The sequence below is a fragment of the Podarcis pityusensis genome (genome assembly GCF_964106645.2).
Source record: "Podarcis pityusensis genome assembly, chromosome: 5".
In the NCBI taxonomy this organism is placed as follows: domain Eukaryota; kingdom Metazoa; phylum Chordata; class Lepidosauria; order Squamata; family Lacertidae; genus Podarcis; species Podarcis pityusensis.
Window position 1 is genome coordinate 24511218 of NC_138032.1, and position 20661 is coordinate 24531878.

General features: G+C 46.1%; 1 protein-coding gene across 6 annotated transcripts in view; it reads left to right on the plus strand.

The window, feature by feature from the left end:
- The window catches only part of CP (ceruloplasmin), a 33235-nt gene that overhangs the window by 9992 nt on the left and 2582 nt on the right, over positions 1-20661 (plus strand). For all 6 annotated transcript variants that reach the window (XR_013987030.1, XR_013987031.1, XM_081007819.1 and 3 more), the window contains 13 exons: positions 552-806; positions 1983-2148; positions 3805-3944; positions 5584-5724; positions 5860-6071; positions 7385-7535; positions 9027-9239; positions 10532-10739; positions 15531-15670; positions 16138-16266; positions 17559-17665; positions 19600-19819; positions 20135-20274. Coding sequence is in view for 4 of the 6 variants with exons in the window: in XM_081007819.1 (XP_080863945.1) it covers positions 552-806; positions 1983-2148; positions 3805-3944; positions 5584-5724; positions 5860-6071; positions 7385-7535; positions 9027-9239; positions 10532-10739; positions 15531-15670; positions 16138-16266; positions 17559-17665; positions 19600-19819; positions 20135-20274 (2222 nt within the window). In the remaining 2 variants the exon portion in view is untranslated. The remainder of the gene's footprint in view (positions 1-551; positions 807-1982; positions 2149-3804; positions 3945-5583; positions 5725-5859; positions 6072-7384; positions 7536-9026; positions 9240-10531; positions 10740-15530; positions 15671-16137; positions 16267-17558; positions 17666-19599; positions 19820-20134; positions 20275-20661) is intronic.

Sequence of the window (20661 nt, forward strand, 5' to 3'; positions counted from 1 at the left end):
ATTGGCAGGTGTGCAACAACACTAACTTCTGATGTCATGGCTGGGGTCAAGATATTAGGTATAATAATCAATTAAGTGAAATCTACGACATCCATGTTCTAGATCTAAAGTGGGTTCTGCAAAAAGAAAGCCTGTTTCAGAGGTAGAGTTTTGTTGATTCCACCTCATCATGATTGATGGCGATAGGGGTTTTTTGGGCTCAATCCAAGATGCTGGTGTTAATCTTTAAAGCCATGAATGGTTTGAGACCTGGATACTTTTGGAATGGCCTATTTGTTCCAAAGCCATCAGTCTCAGGAGGTGAGGATGGTGTTAACCAGGGGTAGGGCCTTCCTAAGTGAGGTCCCCATCACCATGTTTCTTCAGGCAGTTATTGAAGACTTGGCTTTTTAAAAAGGCCTTTGGTTAATTAACTTTCACTGGTTCAATTCAATTTGTGCTGCTGCAATCCGTAAATAGATATTGCTAACATATTAATTTGAATGTACTCAGTTTTTGGGGGGAGGGCACCATGGTAGTTTGAAATAATCTTTTAACTTTTTCTTTTAAAGCAATCAATGGATATATGTATGGGTATCTTCCCAATGTCACAATGTGTGCGGAAGAAAATGTGAAGTGGTATCTTTTTGGAATGGGTAATGAAGCCGATATCCATTCAGCCTATTTCCATGGGCAAGTCTTGACAGAAAGGAACCATCGAATTGACACGATCAGCCTCTTCCCGGCTACCTTCGTAGATGCTCTCATGGTGCCAAAGAACGATGGGCAGTGGCTGCTTAGCTGTCAAGTCAATGATCATATAGAAGGTACAAACCAAGGGTTTATTTTTGCATACCAAAGAATTATAAATATTTTCAAGGTTCCGAAAGGTGTGTTCTATTGAAGCCTAGAGTTCACAGCATAGGGTTCACTCCTTAAGAAAGTAATAAGATTGAGACAGGCAAAAGGACAGAGACTTTAGATCAGGGTTGGAGAACCTCTGGCCTTCCAGATGTTGCTGCACTACAGGTTCCCATTATCCCTGGGCATTAGCCATGCTTGCTAGAGCTGGTGTGCATTGTAGTTCAGCAACATCTGGAAGCCCAAAGTTTTCCCACACCTGTAAATCTGGGGTGGCTCCCTTTTTTGTCAAATGGGCCAGCTTCATCCTTGACCAACCCACTGGGGCCCACATGCAAGCAGTGGGTGTGCTTGGGGATCAGGAAGGAATTCATCAAACTCAAATTGCAAATAATCAGATCTGGGCAGACCATGAGCTGGGTTGGATCAGGGGTCTACAGAATCCACAGCCCCGCAGAATCCTTTACAAGGTTGCTGCCTCTGTTCCTGTAAAAGGTGTTTCTGGCTTTTAATCCTCTTGGGGGAAAAACAGGCAATACAGCTGCCCAGAGCCTGGAACAGCTGGCAGGTGAAGCTCCACAAATGGGGCTCTTTGTCGCTGCATTCTTTAAATTCAATATAGGAAGTCCCCTAGAGAGTGATGGGCCTTGATGATATTTCATTGCTTTCAGGGGGAATTGAACAGGAGAAAACAAGTCTGCGCTAGGGAGCAATTCATTTCACTTTCTCTAACAAATTTGCTTAACTGAGCTGCTCAGATATACTGAATAAAATTATAAGTTTCTGATAACTCATGAAAGACACCCTTCTCCAATCTTGTGGCTCCCATATGTTTTTGATTACGTCTCCCATTAGTCTAAGCCAGCACAGCTGCTTCCTGGGGATGTTGGGAGTTGTAGTCAAAAAAATCTGGAGACCACCAGGTTGTAGAAAGCTGCTGCAGATTCTTGCTGATCAACACAAGCAAGTGAATGCTCATAGCTTTTACAGTGCTTCATGTTAAGATGATTCTTCACGAGGAAATATGGACCTGGGGCTTATTGAAGCAAACCTTTAACTTTAAACAGTCTTCAGTCTGTTTGCAGAGATTCCCAGAATTTGAAGTATCCTAATGCCATGTGTTCTGTCTTTCTTTTCTTCAGGCGGCATGCAGGCCATTTTTGAAGTGAAAAACTGTAATAGCCATATCCCCTCTCCCAAGAAGAGCACCATAGCAAGGCACTATTACATTGCAGCAGAGGAACATGTGTGGAACTATGGCCCATCTGGAATAAATAACTTCACAGGGGAACCATTAATTCTGGATGAGTAAGTATTGCCTTTTAAGCTATCAAGCAAACAGCAGCCAGATGATTGCATGAAAAAAATGTGTGCTTCCAATGCACTCACCAACAGAGCTGTTCAGTCTTCATAAGCAGCTGTCTGGGAGGGGTGTGTGGAACAATCCAATCCAGCAGTGCCTTTCCTTTGTTTGTATGTTCAGATTTTTTTTAGCAGGGAGGGAAGTATAGAGTCAAGTCTGCACAAGAAGATGTGGCCCTGGTCTGGTACCAGCCCCTGGCATCCTAGGGCAGCTGCTGGGGACGCAGTGCCCCCAAAGGACCCACCAGGGCTTATACTTACCTTGGGTTCTCAACATTGAGCAGCTAGGCTTGTGAGCTTCAATTACCTACAAGGCATGACACTACATTAGGCACTCTGTGGTATTGTGGGAAATTAAAATGGCAGCTCCCAGCCATTCTTGGGTTCCTGTTGCTGCAGCTATGGGGAGGCTCATTAATGTAAGAGGGGTCCCTGTCCTGGCCCTACCCTTTGCCTTGTGCATATCAGTTGCCTCAGGGACACGGGTGACGCTATGGCCTAAACCACTGAACCTCTTGAGCTTGCCGATCAGAAGGTCAGTGGTTTGAATCCCCATGATGGGGTGAGCTTCCATTGCTCTGTCACAGCTTCTGCCAACCTAGCAGTTCAAAAGCACACCAGTGCAAGTAGATAAATAGGTGGGAAGGTAAGCGGCGTTTCCGTGCACCCTGGTTTCTGTCACAGTGTTTCATTGTGCCAGAAATGGTATAGTCATGCTGGCCACATGACCCGGAAAGCTGTCTGGACAAACGCTGGCTCCCTAGGCCTGAAAGCGAGATGAGCGCCGCAACCCCATAGTTGCCTTTGACCAGACTTAACTGTCCAAAGGTTCTTTACCTTTAAATTTACCTATCAGTTGCCTCAGTGGTGGATAGGAACGTCATACCCCTCAAGTGCCCCAATTACATCGGGACACCCCGTTTTTTGAGCTCTGTGCTTTCTTGCGGGTTACGTGACCCAGAAGATACACATCCTGGCTTTAGGCCTGGACTTGTTGGAGGGTGTGGAATGTGAGAGTCTGGTCGGCTCTTCTCCTTCTTTGCTGCCACAGTTGAGGCCACTGACTGAAAAGGTGATGCGATTTGGAAAGAGGAAGGTTAATGTGATAGAACTGATTCCTAGAGAGGAGAGACAGGGAAGGGAATGTCACCAGCAATCTAGGAAATAGAGCAATTGATGCAGGTCATGACTAGCTGGTACAGCAGCACAAGAGGACATCTATACCTGGGGAAATTGTGCAGCTATTCCATTAATTTTTTTAAAAAAGTTGTTCAGAATGTCGTGTAAAGAGTCAGTGAATGGAAGTGTGGCTAGTCCATAGCAAATTCCCAGTGTGGAAGCAGATGTTGTTACCTTTTGCTCCTTTAAAATCCCTTCATTGTAGTTCTTCCATGCTGCCAGTAAGACTGACCATTTGGGCCTCCAGGTGGAGTCCTACCATCCAAATCACTTTGATTCCAAGTTACGCCACTCAAAGCCAAACAACAGAAATTAGAAATTAGAATGAGATGAGGACTGAACAATTTTAGTATGATGCAGAATGTCTTTCTCTTTGCCGTTAACTGAATGCAGCTCTTGAAAATGATTTGTGTTGCTGCACAGGGAGTCCAAGACATTTTTTGAAAAAAGCGAACAAAGGATTGGTGGATCTTACAAAAAAGCTATTTTCGTTGAGTATACCAGCAGTGAATTTTCACAGCGCCGGAAGAGGCTCCCTAGTGAAGAACATCTTGGGCTTTTAGGTAAGACTGTTTTTAGCCTCTGGCAATCAAAAGCAGAGGAGATTTTCAGTTTCCTAGGCTGAGTCTTTCAAGGCTGAAGACAACACACCTTTCGAGAGGTAAAGGCAGTGGTGTCACTAGTTTGGTGTCTGATTACTGCAAAGGGGTCTGGCAATGTGGTTTTACCCAAAGTGACTGTGGATGGGAGCCTGAGACTTGACACGAAAGAAACCAAAACAGTCCTTTAATACAGGAGTGGGGAACATCATGCCCAGAGTCAAAATGTTACTGTCGTGGCCCCCACTAGCAGACCTTGTGCTCGGGCTCTTGAGTCAGTTGTTAGCATTAAAAGTTTTATTCCAAAATTCTCTACAGCACCCAAACATAAGTAGGGTTACTGGTTACAAAGTCAGGAAGCCTGGCAGATAGGCAGAAAAAAGACATTGACACAACATTTGACACACTCTCACGGGTGGCGCTGTGGGTTAAACCACTGAGCCTAGGACTTGCCGATCAGAAGGTTGGCGGTTCGAATCCCCACGACTGGGTAAGCTCCCATTGCTCGGTCCCTGCTCCTGCCCACCTAGCAGTTTGAAAGCACGTCAAAGTGCAAGTAGATAAATAGGTACCGCTCTGGCGGGAAGGTAAACGGTGTTTCCGTGCGCTGCTCTGGTTCGCCAGAAGCGGCTTAGTCATGCTGGCCACATGACCCGGAAGCTGTACGCCGGCTCCCTTGGCCAATAAAGCAAGATGAGTGCCACAACCCCAGAGTCAGCCACGACTGGACCTAATGGTCAAGGGTCCCTTTACCTTTACCTGAGCATTCCCTTCGAAGAGCAGGGTGGGCACCTTCATTCATGTGGTTGAGGTATGAAGACTCAAACCTGGGGACTCAGCTACATTAGTAAAGAAATAACAAACTGAATGTATTTTAAACATGTAACACTAGATGGTGCCAGAGAGCAAGAATTGTTTAAAACGACATTTCCCACAGGATTTTTTTATCCTTTTAAAAAAACAATCTAAGTTCTCACTTATCTATAGTGTTTTTCCACCCTGGGAAAGCAAGTAGGCTGGGCATGTGGAGTCTGTTCACACCAGTACAGTCACTTCTGCATTTTTGGTGATGGCGGTAGAGACGATAGGGCTGACTCACGGTCAGGTTTATCCCTCCGCGCCTCCCCTGAGGACAGTAGATCTATGTTGTCAGAGAGCACTGCCAGGGGCAGCACATTGACTGGCTGGGATACCCCATCCAATGACATTGAGGCAGGACATTTTCCTGACAACCCATTTGGCCCTTCTCCCGGGTCTAGGTCACCACCTCCCGATCTGCTGGACCTCTCCCTGGGGCCAAAGTCCTCCACCCGGTCCTGTTGATCACCTCCCACTCCACTGGGCTCCTCCCATGGGTCAGATTCCTGCAGTTCCTTGACCTCTTCCTTCCCGTCTGACCACTCCCACCAAGATGTTTCCATGGGGGGTCATGAGAGCAGCTTGCCAGCTGACGCTTGGGACCCTTCCTAAGCCACATCTCCATACAAGCTTTGTACCACACCTTATTCAAGTGCTTTTGTTGAGAGGCAAGTATGAGCTGCAACCGTGATTAAGATATAATAGTTTTAATTTGTGTTGTTGGGTTTGTGTGATTTTTAACTAGGACCTGTCATGAGGGCAGAAGTTGGTGAGACCGTCCAGGTGACGTTTCTTAACAGGGCAACGCACCCTTTCAGCATTCAGCCGCATGGGCTGAGCTACAACAAAGACAATGAGGGTGCCTTCTACAACACCATCTCTGGAGGTGAATATTTATCTTAAGGGAATGATGTAAATCTTGCGTTGCATCCATTGGACGAGGTAAACCAACTTTCTTAACATGCTTCCCATGATACAACTACTTAGGGGCATTTCTTTCTTGATGATGAACTTAATGTAGGACCTGCAAGCCCATCCTCGCATGTGAATCCTGGAGAAAAATTCACTTATGAGTGGGAGGTTCCTGAAACCGTGGGTCCTACTCCGGACGATCCAGATTGCCTTACTTGGATTTATTATTCAGCATCGGATTCAATCAAGGACAGCAGCTCTGGCCTAGTGGGCCCATTCTTGGTGTGCAGGAAAGGATCACTGCTTCCTTCAGGGAAACAGGTAATGCAGGAATAATTGAAATCCTCCTCTTTGTACCACCTACCTTTTTGGTGCCAGCCGCACATTTGGGATTTTGAGAAACTCTGGTGAGTGTTGGTCACAAAATGGCTGCTTCAGGGGCATAGCATAATGGCTGCCACATCTTAAAGACAAAATGGTGTGGGCATACCTCTCCCCACCCCAACGGCACCTACATCAGCCACCACCATCCACCCTCACAGATAGAAGTGCTTCTGTTCTGAACAGAGGAGCAGAAGAGAGGATAGGTGTCAAATTCTGGCATCAAATGAGGTGTGGTCATTTTTAAGGGGATGTGTTCAATGTAGTAGAGACTGAAAAAAGGAGGTGAGCAAGGATTTATTGATTTTTGAGAAGATACTTACTGAGATTTTTCTTGGCTGCCATACTGGGGGCGCACTGGTTCCTGTGGGCACCACATTGACTCATTGCCATTGCCATAGCTGTCAACTTTTCCCTTTTCTTGCGAGGAATCCTATTCGGAATAAGGGAATTTCCCTTAAAAAAAGGGAAACGTTGACAGCTATGGCCTTTGCCCACTGCTATCCTCCAGAAAACCTTTTTTTTTAGTGCTAAGTTGGAGCAAACATCAGGGGTGCCAACTTAGATAAAATATTGGGGGCTCCCAGATAAGCCCCCTCCCCAATAGATCACAAGATGTGACACACGCACACCATTTGAATGACAATGCCCATCAACTTAGGGGCGTCTGCCTCCTCAAATATTTTATTGGGGCAGCCAAAGGGACTTCAGCTCCTAGGAGTTGGCTCCTTTACATAGAAGACTCGATTGATGTGTGCTCCAGTTCAGCAGTAAATAGTGAGTTTTCCTGAGGGAAGGCGGCAAGCAGAGGTGTGGATGAGCCCTGACTTTCTAATCTCCAGCAGCATAGGAAGTCATTTGCTGGGTGATTTGAAAAAAAAGCACCCCAGAACCTGAAAGGCGTTTGTAAGGATGTTGGATAAGGAGCTGCACATTGTTTTACAGATACAGTGGTACCTTGGGTTACAGACGCTTCAGGTTACTTATTCCGCTAATCCAGAAAGAGTACCTTGGTTAAGAACTTTGCTTCAGGATGAGAACAGAAATCGTGCTCTGCTGGCACGGTGGCAGCAGGAGGCCCCATTAGCTAAAGTGGTGCTTCACGTTAAGAACAGTTTCAGATTAAGAACAGACCTCTGGAATGAATTAAGTTCTTAACCCGAGGTACCACTGTAGCTAGCCCCAGCCAGTTTAATAGTGTTTTCCCACATGTGTCCCCACCCCCACACTTTTACACTTGCTCTTTTCCACAGAAAAATGTAGACAAGGAGTTTTTCCTCCTCGCCACAGTATTCGATGAGAATCTGAGCTGGTATCTGGATGACAATATTGCGCTATCTGGAGGAAATCCTACGCAGATTAATAAGGAGGATGAAGATTTCCAGGAATCCAACAAGATGCATTGTAAGTTTATTGTTTTGTTTTGTTTTGTTTTTTGAAATGATGATGCCAAATTCTTTACCCCATCTCCCCCACCCCAATCACCTCCCCAAACAAACACTTATTCAGAGAAGGTCTCTGGGGAAGGTCTTTCACCCTGGCTCAGATGGGCAGGGGCGGCCTGTCCCATTCTGCCGCCTGAGGCAAAATGGTAAAGTGCTGTCTTCCCCAGCTGCTGCCACTGCCCACCTCGCTAACTGGGGTTATACAGCTTCCAGGTTCTGGCAGTGCCCCCTCCCCCCATGAGATGTGGCAATGGCTTCCAGTTTCTGGCAAGATCCCGCCAGAACCCAGAAGCTAATGTTGCAGCCCCTTCTCTTTGCTTCTCCAGCAGTGGTGGCTGGGGCTAGTCTCCACTGAAGTTCTGCCACCCAAGGCAGCTGTGGCCCAGCCCTACATCTGGGGATCAGCCTATAGAGCGTAAGCAATTGGAACTTACATAGGTTCAAGCCCCCAAAATGGGCATTCTGGGAGCATGCCCAGAACAAGGAGAGACATTCTGGGAGCATGCCCAGAACAAGGAGAGACCGATGCCTATTCAAAACTTCCTTATGCTCAGTCACATGATACAGCCACCAGGAACTTAACCAGCAAAAGTGTGGGGTCAAATTCCTCCTGAAAGGACCTTAGTTAGAATTTCTATAGTTAGAATTGCTCTGTATTTCTCAGCGACTAATGGGGAATGAGATTGCAGTCTTATCATTCTCTCATTCCTTGGACAATAGGAGAAATAGTTTCGGAGACTGGGGTGCTTTCAATCAAGAAGCCACTGTTCCATGAAATAATTATTCATTCAGCACATAAACTATGGCACACACTCCCACAGGAAGCAGTGATGGTCACCAGCTTGGATGGCTTTAACAGAGAATTAGGCAAATTCACAGAGGAGAGAGCTATCAGTGAATACTAGCCATGATGGCTGCAGTCAGAGGAAGCCACACTTCTGAATATTAGTTGCTGGAAACCCCAGGAAGGCAGAATGCTATTGTGGTTGGATCCTGCTTATGGGTTTCCTGTGGCCACTGTGGAACATGATGATGGACCAGATGGGCAATTGACCTGATCCAACTGGCTTTCCTTACTTTGTTAGATTCATTTATTCCAGTGAGTTTGAGTAGGACTTAGCTGAATCCAATCCTAAGATTCTGCAATTCACTCCTGTGTGACTTGGAGCAGAATCCAGATAAGACAGCAAATATGTGTATAGATGCATGTTTAATTAGATGTAAGCCCTATTAGCAGGGTGAAATTTATGTCTGAATAAAGATACATAGGATTGGACTACATGTGTTATTAAATATTTCAAATAGATGGAAGATGATGGCTTGTTTAATTTGCAAAAACTGTAAGCACATAATATGCATCTTTCCTTTTTGCTATTGAACTATATTATGTTAGTTGTGGGATTTTGAACCTGAATGTGTTTAAACATCAATTTGCACCTTTCTTTTGCAGCCTTAAATGGATACATGTACGGAAGCCAGGAAGGCCTTGAGATGTGTAGTGGAGACACCGTTTCGTGGCATTTGATTGGCTTGGGTTCAGAGGTTGACATTCATGGAATACATTTTTCAGGAAATACCTTTTTGACTAAAGGAGGAAGAAAGGATACAGCTAATCTCTTTCCACATAGCTCTCTCACAGCTCTTATGAAGCTTGACTCAGAAGGTGAATGACGACAATTGTACTTACTAATTTTAAACCATCCATTTGGTTATATGAACTTCTCAGTTTACAGTCTCTGGACCAGCAAATTATTTCTAAAAGGGGGAAACTGAGTCGCCATCTCTCCTTAGTCCTGTACTTAGTTTGAAGAAAACTTAATTATGGAACTCTCACCCCAATGAAATTTCTGTGGCAGAGTTGAGCAATTTCCAAAGCGAGGTTAGATATCAATGGAAAATTATACCAGTAACTGCTAGCTGATTATGCAAAACTCTGCCTCCATCCGACACTGTTCTGTAGTTGGCTCTACCCCTGCACCACCATTTTGTGACTGGCGGGCCTCGGTAATTTTCAGCCTTCTCAAGTCGGCCATATGTGTAAAAAGCTTGGAAAACCCCTGCTCTAGCTCAAGTCTAGGAGGTGGTCTAGTGTGCACTCCTGCTGGAAATGCTAAGAATTAGTGGAGTTGGTTTTTCTCTCTTGTATCCTTCTCTTGAGAACCTTCAATTGCATAATGAGTAAATAGTATTCTGGTCCTTCTCTTTTCTGTTGAGTGTGACCCATGGGTAAGCAAACTAAGGCCTGGGGGCAGGATCCGGCCCAATCGTCTTCTAAATCCGGCCCACGGATGGTCCGGGAATCAGTGTGTTTTTACATGAGTGGAATGTGTCCTTTTATTTAAAATGCATCTCTGGGTTATTTGTGGGGCATAGGAATTCGTTCATTTCCCCCCCCCCAATATAGTCCGGCCCCCCCACAAGGTCTGAGGGACAGTGGACCGGCCCCCTGCTGAAAAAGTTTGCTGACCCCTTCAGTTGCCCCTTTGCTTGGGACAAAAAGATAGCTGGTTTATTTTTATTTATTTTTTAAAATTGTACTTGTCTCTGAATCCTCAATGTGTTACATTGAAAAATATTCCACTTGACCTGCTTCTTCATCTTGACCAATTTATATATTACACATCTCTGCAGCTCGGGATAACACTTCATTCATTTGAAGAAGTGAGCTGACACCCACTTCAGGAAAGCTGATACCATAATAAGTGTTTTAGTCTTTAACACGCCACAATGCACTTTGTTGTTTTTGCTGCAAGAGACTATAGTTTGCTAGGGGTGTTAGGGACTGTAGCTCTGAAGGGTTTCCAGGATCCTTTGCTTTTTCAAATGCTTGATGTGCACGTAGCCTAATGAGGCTCCTCCATTATTTTAGTTCCTGCAACGCAGGCCAGGCCATCATATTTCCTAGGTGTGCTTGGTTTGGATTCATTTGTTTGCTTCCTCTCTTTGTTTCTCCAGGGGTATTTGAAGTGGCCTGCATGACTACAGATCATTTCACAGGGGGTATGAGACAAAACTATGAAGTGAGGAAGTGTGCTTCATCACCAGAGGATAATGAGGTATATACCCATGAAAAGACCTATTACATTGCAGCAGTAGAAATAGAATGGGACTATTCCCCCAGCAGGACCTGGGAGCAGGAGAGGCATCACTTCCATGATGAAAGGTAAGGCCCAGATCAAACAATAAATTCCTAGAAAAGCATATCTGAGATTGCTCACTTTTCCTTTCCATCCTTTTGTAGCAGACATGGATCCCAAGTGGTTGGACTAGGCTCGGTGAGACCCAAGTCAAAATCCTCACCAGCCTAGTCACCTGCTATTAGCCTAACCTACCTCACAAATTTGTTGTGAGAATAAAATGTGCAAGGATGGGGCAGGGGACCACATAGCTATCCTTAAGCTCTTCGGAGGAATGGTAGGAAAAATAAAACAATAATAATAATAATAATAATAATAATAATAATAATAATAATAATTTATTTGTACCCCGCCCATCTGGCTGGGTTTCCCCAGCCACTCTGGGCGGCTTCCATAGAAACAAAAAATACAGTAAAATATCACAGATTAAAAGCTTCCCTGAACAGGGCTGCCTTAAGATGCCTTCTAAATGTCAGGTAGTTATTTATTGCTTTGACATCTGATGAGAGGGCGTTCCACAGGGCGGGCGCCACTACCGAGAAGGCCCTCTGTCTGGTTCCCTGTAGCTTTGCTTCTCGCAATGAGGGAACTGCCAGAAGGCCCTCGGCGCTGGACCTCAGCGTCCGGACAGAACGATGGGGGTGGAGACGCTCCTTCAGGTATACTGGGCCGAGGCCGCTTAGGGCTTTAAAGGTCAACACCAACACTTTGAATTGTGCTCGGAAACGTACTGGGAGCCAATGTAGGTCTTTCAAGACCGGTGTTATGTGGTCTCGGCGGCCGCCCCCAGTCACCAGTCTAGCTGCCGCATTCTGGATTAATTGTAGTTTCCGGGTCACCTTCAAAGGTAGCCCCACGTAGAGCGCATTGCAGTAGTCCAAGCGGGAGATAACCAGAGCATGCACCACTCTGGCGAGACAGTCCGCGGGCAGGTAGGGTCTCAGCCTGCGTACCAGGTGGAGTTGGTAGACAGCTGCCCTGGATACAGAATTGACCTGCGCCTCCATGGACAGCTGTGAGTCCAAAATGACTCCCAGGCTGCGCACCTGGTCCTTCAGGGGCACAGTTACCCTATTCAGGACCAGGGAGTCCTCCACACCAGCCCGCCCCCTGTCCCCCAAAAACAATACTTCTGTCTTGTCAGGATTCAACTTCAATCCATTAGCCGCCATCCATCCTCCAACCGCCTCCAGGCACTCACACAGGACCTTCACCGCCTTCACTGGTTCTGATTTGAAAGAGAGGTAGAGCTGGGTATCATCTGCATATTGATGGACACCCAGTCCAAATCCCCTGATGATCTCTCCCAGCGGCTTCATATAGATGTTAAAAAGCATGGGGGAGAGGACGGAACCCTGCGGCACCCCACAAGTGAGGGCCCAGGGGTCTGAACACTCATCCCCCACCACCACTTTCTGAACACGGCCCAGGAGGAAGGAGCGAAACCACTGTATAACAGTGCCCCCAGCTCCCAGCCCCTCTAGACGGTCCAGAAGGATGTTATGGTCGATTGTATCAAAGGCCGCTGAGAGATCCAGCAGAACCAGGAAACAACTCTCACCTTTGTCCCTAGCTCGCCGGAGATCATCAACCAGTGCGACCAAGGCAGTTTCAGTCCCATGGTGAGGCCTGAATCCCGATTGGAAGGGATCCAAATGGTCCGCATCCTCCAGGCGTGCCTGGAGTTGTTCAGCAACCACGCGCTCAATCACCTTGCCCAAGAATGGAAGATTTGAGACTGGGCGATAGTTGGCCATACTGGCCGGGTCTAAAGATGGTTTTTTAAGAAGCGGTTTAATGACCGCCTCTTTCAGCGGATCTGGGAATGTTCCCTCACAGAGGGAAGCATTCACCACCCCGCAGAGCCCATCGCCCAGCCCTTCCCAGCTTGCTTTTATTAGCCAGGATGGGCAAGGATTGAGACAGGTGGTTGCTTTCACGCGTCCAAGCAGCCTGTCCACATCCTCGGGGGTAACGGATTGAAATTGATTCCATGCAACTTGACCAGACAGAGCTCTAGCACTCTCCCGCCCTGGCCCTGCTCCCACGGTGGTGTCTAGCTCCTTCCGAATATGAGTGATTTTATCTGCAAAAAACTTTGCAAAATCATTGCAGGAGATCTTGGGGTCTTTACAATGCCCCGGTGGTAAAGGTGGTTCCGTTAAATTGCAAACCACCTGAAAGAGTCTCCTGCTACTATTTTCTGCAGATGCAATAGAGGCGGTGAAGAAAGTCTTCTTCGCCGTCGCTATCGCCACTTGGTAGGCTCGACGTTGAGCTCTAACCTGTGTCCGGTCAGATTCGGAGTGAGTTTTCTGCCACCGACGCTCTAGCCGTCTCAGCGATTGTTTCATCGCCCTCAGCTCCGAAGAAAACCACGGGGCTGTCCGGGCTCCATGCAATCGGAGAGGGCGCTTCGGAGCCAGACAGTCGATAGCCCTGGTTAACTCCGCATTCCAGCGGGCCACCAGGGAATCAGCTGAAAGGCCATCAACATGGGCTAAAGCATCCCCTACCACTCTCTGGAAACCATTTGGATCCATTAAGTGGCGGGGGCAGACCATCCGAATTGGTCCCACCTCCCTGCAGAGGGGAAGGGTCGCAGAGAAGTCCAGTTGCACCAGGAAGTGATCTGACCATGGCACTTCTTTGGTTTCACTTTTACTTAGTGTCAGATCACCCACGTCACTAGAGGTGAACACCGGGTCTAAGGCATGTCCATGACTATGAGTTGGGCCAAACTTATTCAGGGACAGCCCCATGGAGGCCATGCTTTCCACGAAGTCCCGAGCGGCCCCTTGTAAGGTCGTGTCGGCATGGATGTTAAAATCCCCTAGGACAACCAAACTAGGTGTCTCCAGGAGAAAATCCGCCACGACCTGAAGCAGCTCGGACAGGGAATCCTTGGTGCAGCGGGGAGGTCGGTACACCAAAAGGAATCCTGTACTGCCCCTATTGCCCAACTTCCAGAACATGCACTCAGAGAACTGGATCTTCCCAGTAGGATGCCTGGTGCAAGCTAGTGACTTCCTAAAAATCACTGCAACCCCCCCTCCCCGCCCACATGACCTGGGTTGCTGTGCGTAAGAGAAACCTGGTGGGCAAGCAGCGGCAAGGACAGGTCCATCTGCTTCCTCCAACCAGGTCTCCGTCACACATGCCAGGTCAAATCCTCCATCCACAATCAAGTCGTGGATGGCAGTGGTTTTATTCATCATTGACCTGGCATTGCACAGCAACACTTTCAGGTCATGTGGGTTTCCCCTGTTGATTCCAGTATCCATCCGGTCAAGGCCAGACCCGGAGGCAGGGATAGTCTTCAAACAACGACTAAACCTGCCTCCTCGGTAATGACATGGTCTGGTCTTAGCGTAACTCCGCCTCCTGCCCATGATCACCGAGATCGGATGTCCCAGTGCTTCCCCCCCTGTGGAACTTGTCCCAGCCATACTTCTCTGGCATATTTAAATGTAAAATGTAATGAATGCATGGCAAACAATAATTAGGTGGTGTCTAGTATCACTAGTGGTGATACTAGAGCGCAAGGAAATGCTGTTTACCTTCCCACCGCAGTGGTACCTATTTATCTACTTGTGTTCCTGATTCTACTATGAATTATGCATTTCATGTAGCAGATTTCATAGGGAGCATTTTTTCCCTGCTTCCGGCTTCCCTGTGTGGATTATTTTATGAATGCACAAGGGATGAGTTTCTTTTTTATGTAGAGTGCAAAAAATATTTAGGACTGGCACATCTCCATATCATCTCCGAGGACAGGCAAACCCTTTGATTAACACAAAGCCACATTCGCAGAGTGTAGTAAAGGGCACTGTTGACTCCAGACCTAGGGTCTTACAATACCAAAGCGCTTAAGATGCAACAGGATTTTAAGTTTACCTTTATTCCTCTATTTAAGTTTCCACCCACTGTTTTGCTGATAAGGTCTGCCATTCTGTAAAGCAGCCTTCTCCAACTGGATACAACTCAGATACATGACCAGTGGTCAGAAATGGTTGGAGTTGTAAGATCTGCTAAACCTGGCAAGGCATGCAATGACTCATGCAACACAACCCTTGCTTTTAAGCACTGGGCTGCAGGCACTTATCTCTACCAGTCTCTGGTTAAACTCTCATCACAGGCAGGTGGATTGTTGCTCCAGAATAGCTATGGACTTTTCCAACATGACTTACTGAGATAGTGTGGCTGCAATTTAACAGGTCAGGTAGGCCTGCTGGAGGCCAAGATCGGGACCTCTCAGGTAGACAGGGCCTTTGGAAAGTCAGCTGTGGAGCACCTCTTCCCTGTGTTTGCTCCCTCCTGAGCTTCAGTCTTGTTTGCAGGCATAGTGGAAAGTTGTCCCAGCCCACTTTCCAGCAGTGGATGGGGCCAACCCCCAAAATAGATGGGGCAAGACACCTCACACACAGTCACACTGTGTGTGACTTTCCTAACCATAATATGGAGATGTCAACCAGCCATAAGCAGAATGGCGTCTCATTAGTTCCTTCCTTTAACTCAAGAGTGGGGAATCTTAGGCCCAGTGACCAAAGATGCCTTTCGAAGCCTGTCTATCTAGTCCTCAGGAATTTGCACTCTCCTTTAGCATTTTTGCCTGCCTGCCTGAAATTTGTCCTTGAACTCTGATAATGCCTTTTGCCTACCTGGTTGGAAGATGGAAGATGGATGGTCTATGTGTTTGTGTAAAACACATTTTCACATTTGCAGTTACATAAATGATACCTGGAGTTTTTGACCAGTGCCTCTTAACTTTATTGGTTCTCATATTCAAATGTATCCTTCACTTTTCCCCCCTTCAGCCCAGGGAATTCATTCTTAAATAAAACTGATAAGTTCATTGGGTCAAAATACAAGAAGGTTGTTTATCGAGAATATACTGACAAATCATTCAGCACCGCCAAAGAAAGGAAGGAAGAAAAAGAGCACCTGGGAATTCTAGGTACTGGCTTTATAAATTGAAAGAACAGCTATTGAACGTTATATTGGCATGAACTGAATTTTGCTGTGTGGGTCTCAAGTCAGGATGAAAGGAGGCAGCAGCTTCTGTATGTCACAATTAGCACTTTTTTTGATGTGCTACATCTGCAGGGCTACAGGTTCCTCACCACTGCATTAAACTGTGGGTTAGCATTATGCTTGAACCAGATCAATGTCTTGTAGATAAAGTTTAAGACTTAACACTGGATTTAATCCAGAGAAAATTAAACCCGCTTACATATAATTAAAGTCAATTGAATTTAAGTACACTGTTAAGTGCTTAAGAGCCCTAGCAATTTAATTTGAGCCTTAAGCGCCTGTAGGTTTCCTTTGCACTGATTAGTCTTTGCAGTTTTGTTTTCCAAAGCACTTTGGAATTTCCTTTAATGCTGTGTCTTAGAGAACATATTTGTTTTTAATCTCTCCAAGGTCCACTACTTGTTGCAAATGTTGGGGATAAAATCACAATTATTTTTAAAAACATGGCCTCCAGACCTTATTCTATTCATGCACAAGGAGTGAAAACTGACTTTGCGGACGCAGCTGAAACCAGTTCAGGTAATAGTCTCATTCATTATTTCTCTCACTTTTTAAAATCTTGTTTTCCTTGCCTCAAGGTCTGTAGAATGGGGATAATAATAACAAAAGGACAAAAGAAGCAGAGAATGTGGAGCTGGTGAAAATTCACAAGGGCTTAATTCCTCCTGTTCAGTTTTTTGCAAAAACGTTTGGAAGATGATACGATTTAGTGTTGGTGAATCTGAAGGGGAAGGGCGTGCAACCACCAAGAATGCCTATCTTGTGTCTCTTATCATAGGACACAATCCTAACCCTCGGCCACCAGTGGTAGGGATTGACATTTACCCTAAGCCACCAGTGCAGGCAGTTCTGCGTCCACAGCCCAACTGCTCACACCAGCCAGGGCAGAATCATAGAATCATAGAATCATAGAGTTGGAAGAGACCACAAGGGCCATCGAGTCCAACCCCCTGCCAAGCAGGAAACACCATCAGAGCACTCCTGACATATGGTTGTCAAGCCTCTGCTTAAAGACCTCCAAAGAAGGAGACTCCACCACACTCCTTGGCAGCAAATTCCACTGTCAAACAGCTCTTACTGTCAGGAGCAGAAGGTGGAGAGCAGAAAAAATATCCCTGTGCTACACCAGTTTTCAGGCTACTGCACTACATAGGTCTAGAGGAGGGGCATTCTTGTCACATGGTGGGAACAGAGTCAGCACAGGATCCAGTCCTGCCCATGAAATGCTGCTTTTCGGGGCTTTCTGCCTGTCACCTGCCAGCAGGGATGCCATCAGTAGTAGCTTCCACCCACTTGCGATTTGGATGGGTGCATTGGGGTGCTCCTCGCTGTCAGGGCTTCCCTGCCAATGTGGGCAGAGGGGCAGCTTCACTAGATGCCCATGCGTTTTAGTGTTATGAGAGAGTGAGAAAAAAGTTTCCTCTATTCCCCTTTCTCCACCCCCATCGTTCTGCCCGGACACTGAGGTCCAGCGCTGAGGGCCTTTTGGCGGTTCCCTCACTGTGAGAAGCCAAGTTACAGGGAACCAGGCAGAGGGCCTTCTCGGTAGTGGCACCCGCCCTGTGGAACGCCCTTCCACCAGATGTCAAAGAGAAGAACAACTACCAGACTTTTAGAAGACATCTGAAGGCAGCCCTGTTTAGGGAAGCTTTTAATGTTTAACAGACTATTGTATTTAATATTTTGTTGGAAGCTGCCCAGAGTGGCTGGGGAAACCCAGCCAGATGGGTGGGGTATAAATAATAAATTATTATTATTATTACTCCATGCTATGCATGATTTTATCAATTTTAAATATCTGTTTCATGCAGGTGCAGTCAGAGAGTATGTCTGGAAAATACCAAAGAGATCTGGTCCTGCTGAAGGGGATTCCAACTGTATCCCTTGGGCATATTACTCAGCTGTGGATAAAGTTAAGGTGTGTTTTTAATGGCCGTTACCAAATCCGTTCCCTTACCTGGGCACAGAACACTTCTTCACCAGACCCCCTACATTGGCTTCATTCCTTACTAAACAACGAGTCATCTGACTTTGTTGAAATCTTGATGGAGACAATGGGATTGGCCCCATGTAATCTGGGTGTAGTGTGGTGCAGTGGTTAAGAGCGGTAGACTCGTAATCTGGTGAACCGGGTTCGCATCTCCGCTCCTCCACATGCAGCTGCTGGGTGACCTTGGGCTAGTCACATTTCTCTGACGTCTCTCAGCCTCACTCACCCCACAGAGTGTTTGTTGTGGGGGAGGAGGGGACAGGAGATTGTTAGCCGCTTTGAGACTCCTTCGGGTAGTGATAAAGCAGGATATCAAATCCAAACTCCTCTTCTTCAAACTCTTCTGGAAGCAGAGCTTTTAAGAGCGGCGGGGAGGAAAAGGTAGAGGCAGAATCTGTTTTCAAAGTACTTTGGAAGTGGCAAGCCAACTTTCATCTATAATGGATGTGTATAGAAGGGGTTGGATCCAGACTAGGTTAGGTCCCATTTAAATCCATCTGAAAATTTAGTCATGATTTAAATCTCATTGATCTCAATGGGACCTAAATGTGACTAATATATAGCAACATAGGCCAGAAAAATACGGAGTCATGGTGGTGGAGCTACCATTTCTGAAGCCTTGCCAGGCTTCAGGCAAGGCAACCAGGGTTAGAAGGTTGTGGGGCAGATTCCCCCCTCCTTTTATGTACTTGGTTTCCAGATTTTATTTTTCCTGTCGTTGGTTTCAGTGGGAGGGGAAATAACTATGGCAGCTCCAGGACTGGTTTATTATTATTTTTTTGCCCTTGTCTGGGAAATGGGACGGCTTGAGATCCAAGGTCTCCCTCAATCTGTCCCTGCCACACCTGATTTCCCCATGCCTTACTGCCACTACATCACCAATGACTAAGGAGTGGTGGTGAAGCAGGACCACCTGGAAGAATTTTACCCTTATGATTTCTATATAATCATCTATCCATATATAACCATATATCTTTATGATGATTTCTATATATCCATGTATACTAAGGGTGTTTGAATCATGAAGGCTTCTGCAGAGCTAAATGCTTAGATTTTAGAAATCCAAAATGACCTCTGCCCCATTTCTTCCCCCTTGTTCTTCTAATGCACTCAATGGCTCGCCAACATAGTAGGAAGCAAGAAATCTGATGTGCCGACACTTTCCTCCGTCCAGGATGCCCCTCAGCAGCTAAAAACAGGAAAATGCTAACCACAATGTCCCTGTTTATAACAGATGGCGTGTAGGAGGGTTACCAACATTGTAACGGGCAAATTAGTTTCTTTTCTCCTTTCTTACTATAATTCAGGGGAAAGGTCAGGCTGATGTACCGTGAGGAAAGCAGAAGTTGGGGAGGATTCTTTACATGGCCAGGGGCAAGGTTTATGCATGCGCTCACTGGTTTGATTTTTGCTGCCATATGCGATTATATACGATTATGTCATGTTTTATGACGTATGTACTCAGGTATAAAGCCTAAGGGCGCTAGAGCTTCGGCGCCCAGTCTTTGGAAACCATTCCACTGGGTCATTATTGCTCAGCAATAAAATAGCACTTTCTCTTTCTCCATTGCTGCGTCTGTCAATTCCTGGACACAATTAGAGTGGGCCACAGGTACTTTAAAAATCCTTGCAACAGTGGCAGCAGAGCTTTCCATTGCTGCAAGTAGGAGGCCTCTAGAAGGAGACTTCCAGAGGTCTCCATCTGTGAAGGGCATCTGCAGGATCCAGCAGCCCCTTGGCCAGAAGCTTAGACTTAATCCCAAGCACTCAATATGGGCCAATATTTCGTCAGATGCTATTTCCCCATCTCCATTATTTTAGTAATGGCGATAGGTAATTATATCCCTTTTTTTGGCTTTCAGGACCTCTACAGTGGATTAATTGGGACACTGCTAGTCTGTCGCAGGGAGCATATACAATTACTTTCCACATCTGCACAGCCGATACAATTTAATGTTCTTTTTTTGGTGTTTGACGAAAACCTGTCTTGGTACCTGGATGAAAATATCAACACTTACGCTGTCAACCCAGAAGGCGTGAACAAAGAAGACGAGGAGTTTATCGAAAGCAATAAGATGCACGGTACGTTTCTATGGCGATGGGATATTTCCAACACCCACAATTGCCAGTCATTAATCAGACATTCTGTGTTCATTACATTTGCCACATACATGCCAAACTGTATGGCATAGGGTTGTATTGCAGCTCTTGGGTCCTTTTCTCTTTTGGAAGCTGGGCTCCAAACATCCTGCTCGCTTTGTTTCCTTCACAGTTGGCCTCCTGTAATTCAGTAGGCAGAGCGCATTTGAGGACCGGCCCTACCATTGGCTTCACTATATTGAAATTCACGTTCCATCAAAGAATTTTTGCGTTCATGATAAACTTCTCTTTCCTTAGCCATTAACGGAAAGGTGTTTGGAAACTTGCATGGCCTTACAATGCACGTTGGAGATAAAGTCAGCTGGTACTTAATGGGGATGGGGAACGAAGTAGATATGCACACAGCACACTTCCACGGCCACAGCTTCGACTATAAGGTAAGATGATTGGTTCCTGCCTTTAATTTTAAACTTAGTGTTGGAGGAATGATAATGCGTTTCTTGGAGAATGCTCTTAGTCAACTGAATATACAAACCTGCTTTATGCTCAACTGTCCCAGTGTTTTCTATTCTGACCGGCACAGCTTTCAGCTGACAATATTGCCTGCCATCTTCTACCTGATGTAATGTTATTGGTGGCAAACAACAAGGGCGCCTTGGTGGTTTGTTTGGGAATAGGGTTTGGGCAGATCCACAGCAGGCATTTAAAGCACATGACTTCCCCCAAAGAATTCTGGAAACTGTAGTTCATTAAGAATGCTTGAAATTGAAGCTCTGCGAGGGGGAAACTATAGTTTTCAGGATTTTTTTGCAGGGGAAGTTTTA